At 37.0% G+C, this 18711-nt stretch overlaps 1 protein-coding gene across 1 annotated transcript in view; it reads left to right on the top strand.

Annotated features, from left to right (window-relative positions):
• LOC136979374 (histone acetyltransferase KAT6B-like) overlaps positions 1-18711 on the top strand; it is a 139350-nt gene that overhangs the window by 51562 nt on the left and 69077 nt on the right. Inside the window, 2 exon segments of the mRNA XM_067275317.1 lie at positions 16283-16385; positions 16487-16599. Coding sequence (XP_067131418.1) covers positions 16283-16385; positions 16487-16599 — 216 coding nt within the window.

Genomic DNA, 18711 nt, shown 5'->3' with positions numbered 1-18711 from the left:
TTCTTGAAGTATTCAATTTACAGTAATAAAGTTTTACTTAATGTATATAATAATTTTTTATAAAATCATAAAAAACATCTTTATATTAAAGTCCATTCATAAAAAAGATTTTTTAAATAATGATAAATATTTTTTAATGATCTTTTTGCTTAAATTGCATTAATGAACCCAAAATATAAGTGTTTATAAAAACTTGTAAGTTATAACAAACAAGACATTAGGTTAAAAGTTTGAACTTTTCTTTAAATACAATAAAATATTTGATACCTATGTTAAAATATATTTTAAAAGTTATCTTTAGATAAAATTCAATTTTTGCAACAAAGCTATTGAAATGATTTAATTGTTTTTTACAAAGAAGAATATGTTTTTGAAAACTACAGAATGATTGTAAAAGTTAAAATTTCCCTATTTTATAAGTAAGACCAAACCTTTCACACTTCGTTTCTAGCAGTTTTAATCCATAAGAACAAACGTTTTCAGTCATTTTGAATGGCCTTCTTCAGGTACAATAAGGTCAATTGGAATGTTGGTTAGTAAACATTCAGATGATGTCACTGTTTACAAAGGTTTCTTCTTAGTAGTGACTTCATTGCTGATTACAACGTTTAAAAGATATTGACATTGCTAATTTTTTCTTAATTTTATCTAAGATTATGCAAACGACTATTGATGATAAGATAATTGTTTAAAATTGGAAAATAAAATAACAAGATAAATTTAGAAAATGCTGGAAAGATTGTGACAGGCTTGACCTATTTAATTTAAGGGGTTATCAAGGAGTGATTGCCATGCGGTGGAGAGCGAGTCTGCATCTCTGTTGTTAATACAATTTTTATTGAGGGATTTTGCAAAGATTTCAAGTGTTTTAATTGTTCTAAGTTTGTAATTATCAAGCATAGGTATAATAATCTTAGCCTCTTCCCATTTGGCTGTTGTATTCGGTTCACTTGCAAATTGGGCTAGGGTGGAATTAAACTTTTTGTTGTGTGTCGTATTTATGCTCAGCTATCCTTTTTGTAAGTGATCTGTTGGTTGAGCCTATGTATGTTAATTTTTTATTCGGAATAAATCTGTTGTCTTCTAGCGGATCTGAGTAAATCCCAGGCTTTCTGGCTTTGCTGCATTTATCTTTGGTATTAGCCAGAAGTTTATATATTGGAGGGTTGTGTTTGCATGTGAGATCAGCTTTGACCTTCTTGGTTATGATTTTATACTCTTGACACATTCTAGGGTCAAAATCAACCACAATGTGGCCCAAATGGGTTATTATTGACAGCCTGCAGTATCTGTCTATATCTGGCTTGGATCTCCAAATAATAAGAATATCATCGACATAATGCATGTAAAGTATGATTTCTGTGTTGAAGGTTAGGATTTGGCTATCTAATTTTCTAACTACTAATTCACAGAGGCTTCCAGATAGGGGGCTACCCATTGGAACCTCTCTTTTTTGAAGATAGATTTGCTGGTCGAAGGTAAAGCAGGTGTAGCTCATTAGATGGGCTAGCTCTAAAATCTGCTTGTGGTGTTTGGGCCTGGGTAGGACGGCTTGAAAGAGGAAATCTCTAAGGGCACAGAAGCACGGTTCCAATTTAATGGAAGGATACATAGCTTCAAAATCTAGAACTGTAATAAATTCGTGATCTGTTAGGGCAATATTTTTTAATTTATCGATGAGTTCACGAGTGTTTGAAATGGTGTAGGAATATTTATTCAAATGGTTTCTGAGGAGCTCATGTAAACCCTTCTCAGTGGGTAGTGTTGGGGATCTTGATTTGTCCACAGTGGGCCGTATTTGTTTGCCTGGTTTATGGGTTTTAGCACAGCCATATAGCCTCGGTATCTCAGTTGATTGCATCGTGGCATTTTTTAGTCGTAGGTATTTAGCTAGTGGTAAATCTTAGTAACCCTATTATGGAGTTTGTCTAAATATCCTTCTATTTTTTGTCATTCTGTAGAACCGATGTATTCTTTGAGCAGCTTAATGTATGTATGTTTTTCATAAGAACAATATTTCTGCTTTATCTGCTTTGGTGAGGGTGATTTTGTTAGTCTGGAGCCATTTCTTACTTTTACTTACATTTGTCCAAAATTTCTTATCTCTGTCGTCAGTTTCTTTCATTCTTTTGTTGAGAGCCGTATTCCATCTAAAGAAATCCTTATGTTGAGCCTTTATGGGCATGAGCAGTTTTTCGATATTCAGAACAATGGTATGTGCTGAGATCTTCATAGGTTTTGGGGCAAACATAGGTCCAAATTTGAATTCTTGAACTAATCCTTTCGGTGGTTTAATATTGTCCCAGCAAATTATACGATTTTTTAGCTTGTTTTTGCATGGCTTCTTTTGGTTTTTCATGATCCAAAACATTTTTTTGATATATTTCTTGCATAATGATTGTTGAACTTGTTCTTGCAAGCGTAGAGTTGAAAATTGACAGTAGGTCCAGGTCCTTGTTAAATAGAGTGTTTTCGAGATTGATTAGATTGTGCAGGCTAGCATACATAGATTTCCTGGTGTTTCGAATTGCTTTTCTAAGGCAGACAAACTTGACCTTTGGGAGCAGGGAGGAGCAACCCGTCGGTAAACTGATTCTGTGGATTGACATTGGAAATACCTTGTTCTGTTTACGGTCCCACAAGAAATTAAATTTTTCTCTGATTCTTGTTAAAGTTAAGACGTTCTTTCTGTACAAATTGGCCAGTGACACCATGTTTACACTTCCATGCACGAAAAGCTAGAACTACTTAAAATAAATAAGACAAAACCCTTTCACACTTCGTTTCTAGCAGTTTTAATCCATAAGAACAAACGTTTTCAGGTCATTTTGAATGGCCTCCTTCAGGTACAATAAGGTCAGTTGGAATGTCGGTTAGCAAATATTCAACACTATTCAACACTGTCTAGAGCAGGAGTCCCCAAATTTTGGGGATTCCTGCTCTAGGGTGATATTTAGTAGGCCAAAGACAACCAAATTTTATATGGACATTTCAAGACATGCAGATGACATTTTTGTAAAAAAGAAAATTAGTGCCAAAACTTCCTATTCTGACACTGTAAACAACAGAGAAATTTTTGTATAATCAAAACTGTAGAAAATTGTCATCAGCTTTGATGGCCATCATATTGAAGAATGCACGTTTTTTTGTGAAGCTGTTTCATGAAAACAACAGCAATACTATGTTTCTTTAAATGTCTGTCTTTTTAATCCGAATAAAAATAATTTTGGTAGACTACCACACAGCCATCAGGTTAGGTACTTCTTTTATTATATTTCCATATGCATTTCTGGCTTATTTGAAGAAGGGCTTAGAAATTAAATAAACCCAAAATGCATATGGAAATATAATAAAAGAAGTACCTAACCTGATGGCTGTGTGGTAGTCTACCAAAATTATTTTTATTCGGATTAAGAAGACAGACATTTAAAGAAATATATAAAACAGCTACCATATTGGATATTTGCAAGCAATACTATGGCTGCACTTTGGAATTTTTGCAGTCATAAGACTTTACATTAAGGACCATTGACCACTCAATTTGAGGAAACTGGTTATCTGGGAGTTTAACCCAGTCAATGATACATACATACAAACCACTTACAAATTATTGAAGATGTTTTTAAACTGTCAGTAACTAATGTTGTAGGATTTAGTATTGCACATGCAGTGTCATAGCAAATGTGTGTATCCTGTAGCACAATGTGGATGATACCAAGAAAGGTAGTCATTGTTATCTGTCTAAGACTGGCCACAACTGGCAGTTGCCTATCACTGACAGAAAACATGACAGGTCTTGGCATTGTCCTTCCTTGCTAGAATGGAAGTTGATGTGTCATGGGGCATATCATGGCATCAGTCCACAGAATATGGGAATAACAAGATACATTTTTTACCACAGTGGAACGTGAACACCCATAACTATTGATTTGGGCCATGGAAAATCCTTATGTTTTTTTTTTAGCAAATTCCATTGCATTTACCTAAAGTTAGCCTATATGAATTCATATAAAGTCACATTTATTCCTGGACCATTCTTTTTGAAAGAAGTTAGTTCCAATAGACTTCTGGCATGCTCTATGATTGCCTAGAGAACAGTTTTGTCTTATCTCAACTACAACAACTACTTTCATGCAAGATGTAATACCTCCATGTATTGGAACTATGTATAACAATTTCTACAGCAGTTTTTTACTGACAACAGTGTTTAGTTGTGCATTTTCTATTGCCTACCTACTTCATTCTTCAGAAAATACATATAATTTTTTGTTGTAGGAACATTTTAAAAATGGTTTATTAATGACACATTGTAAATTAGGCAGCTTTGAAAAATCACATGGTTTGAAAAGCATGAAGAAAAATCATGGAAAATCAATTATGGTTAGAAATTGAATATATTGTTTGTTGCCTTCAGGGCTTAGAATTTCAGAACAGCTATTACATTGAACAGTATCCTCTGCATTGCTAAGGTCTCTATAGTATGAGAATCTTGTACTATAAAATATTCATTTTTTGCAACATTAAAAGTGCCATAGTAGTGAGTTTTGAAACTAATTTCACTTTTACAGAAATGTCTTCATGTCCTGAAATATCACCATTTGGACTGCTAAATCTCTCTCTAGATAGCATTGGATAGGAGTACTTTAATTACGATTATTTGATAAAACATAAATCTAGAAAACTGTTTATTGGCATTTCGGGTAACTACGTTTAATTGACGAGTACTTTCGACAGTACATAACAGTCTTGTCTTCTTCAGGTAATGTGGCAGATAGAACATACAACTTTAGAGATAGAACACATTTTCAAATTGTTCTTAGCACATGAATATGAAAAATAAACATTAGATATAAAAATACAGAATTATTGTTATTACAAAATAAATATGATATATAATGGCTATGGCTAATGAAATTATTGGAATTAATATACACAAAAACAATTGATAGCAATACAAAGAAAATTTAAAAAAAAAAAAACAAACATTGGAGTGCCATTGATGCTACTATATTTTTGTCACATAATTGCACAAGCTACAACTTTTGAACAGCACAACTCTCAGCTGTAGTATATTAAGTGCGGGAGAGTTGCATGATAACATTGATGTAATGCACAAAGATTCTCTTGTCCCCACAGCATTTTACCAACAAAACTAACAACCAAAGAGGATCAAAATTATATTCCATCACTTTTTTGGCTAGCTCTGTTGAACACTTTCTATATATGATATCTTTACAATACTATCATTGCAAAGTATCCTATACAATGTGAGATGGGGAACTTTTTTTATGTAGGGCTAATGACTTCCTACTACAGTTTGGATCGGTTTTAGTAACAGAAGATCAAACTCCAGTGATTTTGAAAAATGAAAAAGTTATCACTATGCTGAGAATATCATTAGCATTATCTGGACCCCTGGGTCCACCAGCCAATGTAGCATATCCCAGATTTTTTTTAAGTAAAAAAAAAACAAATCTGCCTGGCCTCTTTATTCTTTAGTGAAAAAGCATTCCCATCCAACCTAATTTTTAAAAAATGGCTCTTGTTAAAAACATTGTTTCAATTGTTCTTAGCTCCAATCTTGTTGTTTCTTCCATTCTTGAAGCAAGGTTTCTTATAACTAGTACTCTTAGAGCTACACTTCCAAATTTGTACTATTTTTTCAAAACAGATGTGGTCTCATACCAATCTGTTCTCCATTTTGAAGCTGTCATGCTTGCCAACACTTTTGGTCAAGGAGTACAGTAGAGCATCGATTATCCGACCCCCCGATTAACCGACTGCGTTCTAGTCGGCAAATTCAAATGTCTGCTAGTGATGTGGCGCTACAATATTTGGTTATGTCTTGGCTACTTTAATATTATTTGTGTTAAATTTTTGCATGTTTTAGCTGGCAGCACTGGCTCGACCATGAAAAGGAGACTAGTATTTAAACCAGGCCTAATACACTATACTAATAATGTATTTTTTCATACTTTTCGGTTATCCAACCAACCCCAGTCCCCAATTAAGTTGATAATCGATGCTCTACTGTATTCCATACCACATATACTGGGCTAGAGGGAGGCTCTTTTATTACTTACAGAAAATAATTTTCTGTTTCAATGGTAATGTTTATTTATAGAAACAGGGAGTACCTGTGGACTCACCTCTTTCAGCTATTTTAGCTGAGTTAATTATGATAGCCACAAAATTCAAAGTTTTTCGATCCCTGATTTGTATACATTATAATAAATAAATTATTCATTTTAGAAAGTAACAATGTCAGATATGTTAGTAGAAGAATAGATTATTTCTTTCTAAACAGATATATTTATTTGACTTTCACATAATTTCAAGATTGAATACTGTAATTCACTATAGTAGGAAGGAAAATTCACTGAGTATGGCATTATTAAAATTTTTTGTTTTTTGTTTTGTTTTGTTTTTTTTGCTAGTTCTTTCAACAAACCTATTTTCAACATCATCAGTCAGGTGGACAAAAATTTTAAAATCGAACACAAATGTTCTAATGAGAATGGAATGCATATTATTTAATAATTAATATTTTAGAAGAGCTTTCTTGTTGCCATCAACACAAGTGCTTGTAAACATTGGGTTAAACATTATTAGTTTGGCAGTACATGCAGCTGGTTTTTCACATGCTAAGTTCATGCATGTGCTTAACATGGTCAGGAAATCTCTATTTTCAAGCACCACACTATGTAACAAGGAGGAGGTGTCAGTAGTTCAGTCGTCATTTTCATACCTAGGACCTATTTCCATACACATTTGCCGCATATTCGAGCAACATAACCTTCTCTTGCCCCCTATCTCCACTACTGAATTTGCACAAACTCATCTGCAATGATTGGGACAAATTTTCCACTTTGAAAAATTTAGGGTCTATGCTGTACGTTGGTGAATCCCGTAATGGGGATTAATATGAGGAACATTGGGGCCACAACAAGAATGCTCACTAGCCACCTAGCTGAGCACCAGGATGATGTAGTGAAAGGAAAGCGCACCACAGAGCTTGCAAAAAAAAGGTGCTCGAACAGAGCTACAGTCTGTTATGGCCCAAACAACAATACTCAGATGCTGTAGCGACCAGAAACTCGTCTTTATATGGAAGTCTCTCCTCACAACAACCTTGGAACCATGCAACACTCCCGCTCTTGACCTGCCCAAACATATGGGTCACTATATAAACAGTTATGACAGTCGATGTAAATCGCTGTTTATCGTTAACATGGATCTGCATCCATGCATGCGCTGCATCACATCATAACATCGAACGTAGTCAAAATTTGTAGCTTGCTCATAACAATTTTAATTCTAAAATTTTTATTTTAAATAATATGCATTCCATTTTTGTTAGGACATTTGTGTTCGATTTTAAAATTTTTGTTTTCCTGTCAATGCTGAACATAGGTTTGTTGAAAACACTGGCAATAAAAAAACTATTAATAATGCCATACTCAGTGAATTTTCCTTTCTGCTATTTAACATTTGGTGTGAGCATCAAGCTGTATCATAGTAATTTACTATATTTATTTGGTAAAACATTATAAATTAATTCAAATCTATTGGTATAAATGAAAGCTACTAATTGCATGAATTGAATTCATGATAAGGTTTCATCATAAATACATGGTGGGTTTTATCAAAATTGAATAAAGGCAGGACTATTTTTTAGTCAGAATGCATCAGTACATTGTACTGGCATTTGTTCAGTAAGAAAAATTCTGTAAGTTGAGGCAATAAATCTGGTGACTGATACAATAAAAAATGAATGAAATAAACTGGCCCACTCTACTGGCCACAATGAATGCCATGGACCAAGTGTTCCTGACATAGAAAGCAAGTAGGTAGGGATCTCATTTTACAGTAATGACCGATAATTATGTCTCCATTATGTTCTTGTCAAGAAACAAGGTGTGGAGAAATTCTAATGATAATATTTTGAAAGAAAAAGGAAAAACACTGTTACTAAAAGGACACCATTTAGCACTTTGTATTAAACCTAGTGGTACTAAGTACTAAAATCACTTTTTAACATGCACAAAAAGATTTTATTACTAAGTTTAATTCGAAAGATATACTAAATGTACTAAAAAGTAACAGACACAAAATCTAAAACAAGAAATAGGAAAGAAGGTGCAAAGATATACAGAACATTTGGAAAATACTATAAATATTACAATATAAATGTGTATTTATATTTAAAAAGTAAAGGTAATTATTAGTATTAAACATTATTTTTTTTAGTTATTGTTACATTTTCCTAAAGCAGAACTTTATTTTTAGTCATCTTATGCATACCGGGGGTAATATTTGTTTTAGAAAAATAGCACTAGTTAAAGGTTTAATATATTATGATGGAATTTGTGCTGTTATAAGAATGTTTTGTGATTCTACATTGCATAAATTGTTAGTGAGTTGTTAACAAAAATTATTATGATGAAAGAATGATATTTTGTTTGAAATTTTTGAAATTATCCCATTATTATTTGATTTCATTTTGAATCAAATATACAGTACACATGAATTACTAAAATTTATCACTGTGACTATCCTTGAGTTTGAATTTAATCTTTTGTCTATAGGATGACTATTGTTTTTCTATTGGTTAAATTTTATTTTTGCCTACTTGTGGTTGCAATAAAAGCCCAGTTTGACTGGCTCATAAACTGTTGCAAAATGTCATTTTAATGACAAATATGATGTGTTGTTACTGCCTTTCACTGCAGAATTTATCAGTGAAATTCAGACTGGATTTAGACAGCCTTACTTTATACTATTTGCATATAAAATTTTGTTATTCTGGAATCATGTATCTTATCATACAAAAGAAAATTAAAATTAGGCTTTATTCATGTATGTCAAAAAGTTTACTGCATGTTTGTTTAATTTTGTAATCATTGTAGCAATTAATATAAATTGATCACTTCAGATTTATTTCTGGAAAAACTATTATAAAATACTCTGTTTATAAATTGTATTAATTTTGTAAATAACAAAATTGCTGAGAAAAAAGCATTAACAACTTTATATCATTTTTAAAACTAACTAATGTATTATTTGACTAGTTCTACCAATATATATTAAACTGTATAAATGTGCATATGCTGCATATTTCTACAGTGATTTCTTTCTTCAAGTTATGTATCTTAATAAGGTGTATGTTTGGAGAAACATGTTTAACACTTACCGTGCTGGTCCAGTTGACCTAGTTCCTTACCTGTGTGCTGACTGATTTAAGCAATTTTACTGTATTTTCTACTGGAAATAAGAAACGATTGACTAAAGCTAGGTAAAAAGTAAAAACAGTTTCTGATATTGGAAACATTTATCTGTACAATACTCAATTTTGATGTGTGTGGGCTTTATTTTTATGTATTATGCTTTAATGTTATTTGGACTTGTTTTAGAGATAAAGATACAATGAAAAAAAAAATTAGAAACTGCAATATAGCTTTAAAATTTGTATTTTTATGTATAAAATATATAGTATGTTGATGAATTTATTCATAATAATGATGTACTGTATCAATATTATTAGACTTTTTTCTGGCTAGCTGTTTTTCGTAATTGAGTCGGTTTGGCAAATGTACATAATCTCTGGATAAAATTCACTGAGTTATGTTATGAGTTACTCAGTGAACTTTATCCAGAGATTATACAACTTTTGGCATGAATTTTTAATTCCACTTCTACTTAAATATACATAAGATGGCAGTAGCACTATCAGAAATATAGGAATTCGACTTTTGTATTAATAATATCTAAAAAGTATATAAGTTATGTAATATCATATAAACTGTACAGGTTTAAAATAATAACAAAGTAACGTGGCTTATTTGTATTTTTTTGATCTCAGTTAGGTCTAAATCATAATTGTGACATTTTCGTCAGATAAATCAATATAATCAGCACTATATTTGTTGATTTTTTTATTAATGAATTTGAACAATTATTAGTTTAGTATGATAATGCACCATATCTAAACTTAACTTATATATAAAAAGTAAAACAACTCGATATTCGCTTGCAAAATACGGCAACAAAACTCCGAATCAGATGATGATCATGATTGGACAAAATTGCTGATATTTCAAATTTCTGAATAAATAGTGCCCACTATTTATTAACAGACACACTAAAATACACAAAGAAATCATATTTTCATTGCTGAAAATGTATTGTTATGTTTTGAAGCTAGAAATTACAGGATATATCGAGAAACGTAATATTACGTTTCTAGCATGGTAAGTGTTAAAAAAAAACGAAGCTTAACATAGTCAATCAAGATAAAACATAGTGAAATAACTAGGGAAAAATTTAACTTTTGCCATTTAATGTTATGATTATTGATATTTTTTTTTGTAAGGTTTGCTTAATATAAATCTTGTTAATACAAAGTGCCAATTTTTAAGTCCTTCCACCTTTATATTAGCAGTGTTTGACTGTATTTAGTAAATTTTAATGTTTTAGTTATTAAGATAGTTTTGGAGGGGAAAAAACAAAATAGATTGTTATTACAATTATAATAATGATAAAAAGAAAAGGTTTAATAAACAATGTCCATATAATTGGTTACTATACTCACTGCATGTTCAAAAATGCATCTATTCATCACTTTTCTAGAAAATATGCAACACTAAAGCAGTATTAAATTGTACACTTGATATAGTGCATCCATTAAAACAAACCAAATAAACATTAGACAAGGAATTTATTTTGGAAGTCTTATTTGGTCACTCTAGTTCTGTTTAGTTCTAAATCCATTGTTAAACTGATTAAATAAATAATGCTACTGTTAATAATTAAATACCAAGTTATTTGATATAAAGGTAGACATTAGGTGTCATCTCTTGATAAATTTAATAAATAATTTAGAAGGTTCTGAAAGAAAAGAATTGGCCCAAAATGGGACTCAAGCTAGCAACTCCAGCATACTGTGCAGATGTGTTGCCAGTTATGCAAGCCTGGACCTCTATTCAATCTTTGCTTCCAGAACTAATAATTTTGAATATAACTATACTAGTTAACTAACTATGACTAACTAACTCATAACGAGTTAACCATACTATGAGTAACTAACTCGTAGTGCCAACTGGAAACTTTAGGGATTCAGTACCCATGGCCTGCAACTCCCTCCAAATTACTCGGCTGGCTATTGCTTTACCCCAGCACCACACATTGTGTGTGTGTGTATATATATATATATATATATACACACACACACAAATATAAACATCCAATAACCCAATTTTTAGGTTAATGCCAAATTATTATAGCCTGATATAATTTGACAATCATTTGGCATGCGGCGGTCGGCAACACTGCGACTGACCACCGTCCCCGACCAACGTGACGTCAGAGTCGAGGCTAACCACTTTTTGGGCTCGACGTGCTTCGTTTCGGACGTCCACCTTGTGCGCTCCGACCATTGTCTCCACGATCGACATTGTTATACTTTCTGTATATATAATTGTACTTAGTTGTAAGTAAACACGTAATAACGGCATTTAGACTTTTTCTTCGATCCGAGAACACACCACTCAACGTCACGACGACCCTTTTCGTGGATGCGATCGGATTGACCGATCTAGCCGACTTCGACTATCGAGAGGTACCCTTAACGGTCCCCTCACTGGTGACCCGAACGTGATCGACAACGTGGGAGCAACACCGAACATTCCCAAGCCCGAAGCCCAGACGACATTTACGGAAATTCAGGTAGGCCTCTTTTTCCCTTCCACGCCGGTCAAGCAGCCGAACAAAGATGACGGAGCCCGAACCCACCGCAGAAGTGAACAGAGTGGCTCTCAAACTACCTCCATTTTGGGACAAGACTCCAGAGTTGTGGTTCGCCAATATAGAGGCCCAGTTCGCCATTTCGGGCATCAAGTACTACTCTGTCGTTTCGGCTCTCAACTCTGACATTTTGAACTACGTAAGCGACATCGTCCTCAACCCACCGGCCGAAAACCGTTATAATACTCTTAAGTCCAGACTGCTCGCCGATTTTTCAGACTCGGAACAAAGGCGAATCAAAGCGCTACTCTCCGATATCGCGTTGGGAGATGAAAAGCCTTCACATTTACTAAGAAAAATGAGGCAGTTAGCCAACAATAAATTAGGGGAAGATTTTCTTAAAACCTTATGGTTACAACGACTGCCGCAACAAACCCAGGCGATCCTGGCAGCCTCCGACGACGGATTAGAAAACTTGGCCACCATGGCCGACAAAATAGGCGAAGTAACGCACGCAAACGTAAACGAAGTCCAAAAAGGTCCCGATAACGCTCAAATTCAGCTAAGCGAGCTCCAGATGCAAATAGAATCCCTGAGTCAAAGAATCGAACGATTAGCTCGACCCCGAGACAGGTCTAGGCAAGGAAGATCACATTGGCGGCGGCGTTCAAAGACGCCCAAGGGGGACGTTAGCCACCCTTGCTGGTATCACCAGAAATACGGGAGCGAGGCAAAACGCTGCCGCTCCCCATGCTCTTTCCGCCAGTCGGGAAACTCTTAAGGAAATCGCACGAAACGGCCCGCTGCGATTTCAGCCCCAATAACAAGAGCCGTTTATTTATTTTCGACCCCATTTCTAACCGCGAGTACTTGGTGGATAGCGGAAGCGACGTGTGCGTTTTACCCTTCTCAGGAAATGGCTCGCGGGACGACCCCCATGCTGTAAAGCTGTACGCGGCAAATGGTACACCGATACGAACGTACGGCACCAAGCTAGTTACGCTCGGGCTGAACCTCCGCCGCCGTTTTCAGTGGCCTTTTGTACTAGCCGACGTCAGTAAGCCAATCATAGGCGCCGACTTTCTGCGGCAATACGGATTGTTAATCGACCTAAAGGGCGCTCGTCTCCGGGACTCAATTACTAACCTAGCCACCACGGGTAAAAAAATCGAAACAGAGATTACTCAAGTAACGCTGATAGCCAGCTCGTCGACATACCGCAGTATCCTGGAGAAGTATCCCGACATTTTCCATCCTTATCCCGCAGGGACGGCCAGGGCACCCAAACACCACACCGTGCATCGCATTATAACAAAGGGACAGCCGGTATTCGCAAAACCCCGCCGACTGCACCCAGCCAAACTCGCGGCAGCTCGGAAAGAGTTCCAACATATGATGGAGCAAGGAATTTGCAGACCCAGCACCTCCAACTGGGCCAGCCCCTTGCACATGGTGCCCAAGTCAAACGGCGACTTCAGACCAACGGGCGATTATCGAGCGTTGAATCGACTTACGATTCCCGACCGCTACCCGTTACCACATCTGCAAGATTTCTCCTCTTCCTTATTCGGCAAAATGATATTCTCCAAGGTCGATTTAGTCCGCGCGTACAATCAGGTTCCTGTTCATCCGGACGACATTCCAAAGACGGCGATCACAACCCCTTTTGGCCTATTCGAATTCATGTTCATGCCTTTCGGGTTGTCCAATGCCGGGCAGACCTTCCAACGGTTCATAAATGAGGTACTCCAAGGGCTCGACTTTACCTTCGCATACCTCGACGACATTCTAATCGCTAGCGAATCGAGGGAGCAGCATGAGATTCACCTAGAGGCGGTTTTCCATCGCCTCTCAGAGTACGGCGTCAAGGTAAATCTGAGCAAATGTATATTGGGTGCACCAGAGCTACCGTTTTTGGGGTACTTAGTCAACAAGGAGGGCATTAAACCTCTACCTGAACGCGTAAACCCCATACTGGAATATAAAATTCCAACAACGGTTCGCAAGCTCAGGCGTTTTCTGGGGCTACTTAATTACTATCGTAGGAATGTCCCAAACGCAGCCCATGCACAAGCCCCACTAAATGAGTTACTAAAAGGACCAAACCTTAAACCCAACAGCAAAATCCAGTGGACTGAGAAGACAATCAATGCCTTCCACCATTGCAAGGAGGAATTAGCCAACGCGACGCTTTTGACACACCCGAATCCGAACGCGCAACTGGCACTTTTTACCGACGCAAGCGACATCGCTATCGGCGGCTCACTAAATCAAGTTGACTCCTCCAACGGCACACCGAAGATGCAGCCACTAGCTTTCTTCTCTGCCAAATTAACAGAGCCACAACGAAAATGGTCGGTTTTCGATAGAGAGCTTTATGCCATATACGCATCAATAAGGCACTTCAAGCACATGCTCGAAGGCAGGGAGTTTACGGTTTTCACAGACCATCGCCCACTGACGTACGCTTTTAGTCAGAAGCCAGAGAAATGCACCCCTAGGCAATTAAGGCATCTTGACCTTATAGGTCAATTCAGCACGGACATCCGCTACATTAAAGGCAGCGACAACACACCAGCGGACGTATTGTCGCAGATCGAAACTATCGAAGTGCCAAACGCAATAGACTACGCGAACATCGCGCAAGCCCAGATCAGCGACCCCGAATTACAACAATTACTGTCTTCGAGTACAGCCTTGCAGCTGAAGAAAATGCCCTTCACGAATGCAGGTCCCGAATTATTCTGTGATATATCTACGAACAAAATTCGCCCATATATCCCGATTAATTTCCGCAGGCAAGTCTTCGACGCCGTACACAATCTGGCTCATCCCGGAATAAGAGCTACCGCCAAATTAATAACTAGTCGTTTTGTTTGGCCTTCCATTAGAAAGGACTCACGTATGTGGGCCAAAACCTGTATTCCATGTCAACGAGCGAAAATTCATAGGCACACGTGGAGCCCTGTCCAAAATCTTCAGGTCCCTAACGCACGTTTCGAACATGTGCATATGGATATTGTAGGTCCCCTTCCGCCTTCGCAAGGTAACATATATTGTCTCACACTCATCAACAGGTTCACCCGTTGGGTGGAGGCTTTCCCGATCGCCGATTGTACAACAGAGACAGTGGCAAAGTTTTTCTACGGTCAGTGGGTCGCGCGTTACGGTGTACCGAAGACGGTCACTACCGACCAGGGTAGGCAATTCGAATCACACCTGTTCCAAGCTCTGACTAAATTATTGGGTAGCAGCCATATACACACGACTGCCTTTCACCCAATGGCAAACGGCCTGGTGGAGAACAGCCACCGCAGACTTAAATCAACTCTCAAGGCTTGCTTGACCGACCGCTGGACAGAGGTCTTACCGTCAGTGCTGCTAGGGATGCGAGCCGCCTTTAAAGAAGACATCAAGGCAACAACCGCCGAACTCGTCTACGGGACGACCTTACGACTACCCGGCGAGTTTCTCGCCCCTACACCATCAGACTCAAATGCAGCAGTTTTCGTTCAACAGCTCAAGGAGCAAATGCACCAACTGACACCAACCCCAACGAGATGTCACGGAGCCAAGAAGATATTCGTCCCTCAGGACCTACAGCGCTGCACCCACGTTTTCGTGCGGCACGACGCCGTACGGCCACCTCTGCAGCCGCCGTACGACGAACCATTTCCCGTACTGCAGCGTGCAGACAAATTCTTCAAAGTCCGCGTACGGCAAAAAGAGACAGTTATCTCTATAGACAGACTTAAGCCAGCTTACTGTCTGGCAGAACATCTTTCACCAAGCGAGAGACCACCAACAGACGACAAGCAAGAGACCGACATGGAACAAGTTCCCAGTTCAACAGAAGTACAAGACCCTAAATCATCGAGCACCACGCATTCGAAGCAAGAAGCCGAAACCAAAACTACGACGCGCTCTGGAAGACGCGTCCGATTTCCGGCACGTTTTCGTTAGCCACACGATCGTTACACTAGGAAGGGGGTACTGCGGCGGTCGGCAACACTGCGACTGACCACCGTCCCCGACCAACGTGACGTCAGAGTCGAGGCTAACCACTTTTTGGGCTCGACGTGCTTCGTTTCGGACGTCCACCTCGTGCGCTCCGACCATTGTCTCCACGATCGACATTGTTATACTTTCTGTATATATAATTGTACTTAGTTGTAAGTAAACACGTAATAACGGCATTTAGACTTTTTCTTCGATCCGAGAACACACCACTCAACGTCACGACGACCCTTTTCGTGGATGCGATCGGATTGACCGATCTAGCCGACTTCGACTATCGAGAGGTACCCTTAACGGTCCCCTCAGGCATTAATATAAAAATTGGGTTATTGGATGTTTATATTTGGTTACAAAATATAATTTAATGATAATTATTTAATATAATATAACAATATCATAATAGTGATCTTTATGAAATTATGGAACCTTAATTTTGATTGGTAGTAATAAATAACAAAATAACTTCATGATGATAAATTATTTTTATTAAATATGTACTTATCAAATAAATTCTTAACATTAGCAGAAGAAGGTGTTAATTTGTAATTTCTGTCACGGAGTACTTCGAAGCAATAGAAATGGACTTTCAGAGAATATGCTAACATGCACTGAATGTGGGATTCATGGTAAATAAATATTAGAATATTTACATAATATTTAGTATTAATTTAAATAAAAATGGTTACATAATAAAACTTAATATAATTATGACTTTTTTTAATCATAGCACATCCATCGTGTTTAAATTATTCACCTGAATTAGCAGCTCGGTTACTAAACAGCAGGTGGCAATGTACAGATTGTAGATCTTGTAGAATATGTAATAGAAGAGAAAATATTGTAAGTATTTAACTTCATTATACCTTTTTAAATTACAAAACTTTCCAAACAAATTTTAGATTTATATAGTTATTTGAAAACTTTTTATCTGAAATTTAATAAAGAATTACTCTGAAAGTCAATGTCTGTTATTGTTATATTGAATTTGTTAGTATTGTTCCCAATTTGAGAATTTTAATAAGAAGCATACCATTTGTGTCCCAAAATACTACAGTGAAACCTTATTAATTGAAATTGGTTGGGGGAAATTTGAACTTTAAGTTAAAAGTTTTGAGTTGTGAAGGTTCATCTACGAGGCGTGTTCAAATGAAAGTGATTCGAAGCATCACATGCAAACAGTTTTCAGTGTATTTTCGTGAAACAAATGCGATAGTGAAGGTTTATGTACCACGCATGCGCGTGCGCAACCAGATTTGTGATAACTTCATTCATAAGGACGTGGTATTCATTTAAAAATGGCTGGTGTGGATGCAACTGCGTCCAAAACGGATCAGCAAGCTGTAATTAAGTTTTTAACACTGGAAGGGTGCAAGCCAGTGGCTATTCATCACAGAATGCTGGCTGTGTACGGTGACATATGTGTGTCGAAGCCCACGGTGATGAGGTGGGCGATAATGTTTAGCGACGGTCGACACGAGACAAGGGATTTGTCGCAGCCCGGTAAGGCGCACAAAGTTGTGACAGAGAAGCTGATTATGGACATTGACACTGCAATCAAGGGAAATCGATGTTGAAACATTTGTGATGTCGCAAATGAGTTAAACGTTTCCATCGGTACTGTTCACAATATTGTCACCAACATTCTGAAGTATCAAAAAGTTTGTTGCCAATGGGTACCCCGCATGCTGTCTGAACACCACAAGAAACAGCGAATGGGCCTGAGTTTACAGCATTTGTTGCGCTACAGGGATGACGGTGACGCCTTTCTGCAGCACATAGTGGTAAGGGATGAAATCTGGTGTCACCACTTCCAACCAGAAGGGAAGTCTATCAGCATGCAATGGAAACATCCTGGCTCATCTAGGCCCAAAAAATTCAAAACTCAGCAGTCAGCCAGAAAGGTGATGTTGACGGCATTTTTCGACATGCAAGGACCCCTATTACTGGAGTTTAAGGAGCCGAACGTCTCCATCAATGCCCAACGGTACACCCAAATACTTGATAAGCTGCATAAGGCTATCAAAAGCAAACGTCCTTGTATGCTGTCATCAGGTGTCATCATTCTGCACAACAGTGCAAGGCCACATGTCACCAAGGTGTGTGTTGAGGCACTGGCCCATAAAAAGTGGGAAGTCCTGGAACATCCAGCTTACAGTCCAGATCTGTCACCTTGCGACTATCACATCTTTGGATTGCTGAAGAAAAGTCTAATGGGTCAACAATTTCACTCTGACGATGACGTAAAGGCTGCAGTTCAGAACTGGTTCCATGATCAACCAACATCGTTCTTTGCGGACAAAATTTGTAACCTTCCTAAGCAATGGGATGCCTGCCTAAACACCATGGGTGATTTCTTTTAACAAACTTTGTATGCATTTCACTCATTAAATATTGTTTTTTCTATCTATGTATCTGTCTCATTTCTGTCCCTATGCATCTCATGGATACACACCTCGAATCACTGTCATTTGAACACCCCTTATAAAAATCAAGATTTTGTGCATCAGTTTATTGGTGACCCATAATAAACTATCAATATAATATTTCTGTGAGTTATTATGTAGAATCATCATATCAATGTAAACCTCTTGGTGTTGTTCAGAAACTAAAATTCTTAACTGAATGAGTAAATAAAATACTCTCCTGAATGGTTAATCCATTCACTCCTAAGTGTTTATAACAAAGGTCAAAATCTTCACATAGAATTGGACTATAATTGTTTTTTTTAAAATTAATTTATCAAAAATCCATTTATTTATTGTGTCAGCTAGTCAAAGAAATCCATTGGCAATCAAATAAAACAAACAAATGCTCAGGAAAAGCAGGTTCAAATGACAGTTACTGTATCTAGGTCACATGCTGTCTGGAAGACATCATCACACACTAGAATGATTATTTTTAGTTGTATATAGTTCCAGTACTTTATAGAATGTTTCTGATTAGTTTATTCAA

This window comes from Centruroides vittatus, unplaced genomic scaffold (assembly GCF_030686945.1).
Source record: "Centruroides vittatus isolate TY-2023 unplaced genomic scaffold, ASM3068694v2 contig_620, whole genome shotgun sequence".
Taxonomy (NCBI): Eukaryota; Metazoa; Arthropoda; class Arachnida; order Scorpiones; family Buthidae; genus Centruroides; species Centruroides vittatus.
Note: the sequence above shows the minus strand (reverse complement) of the source record. Positions and strands in the feature narration are given on the sequence as shown.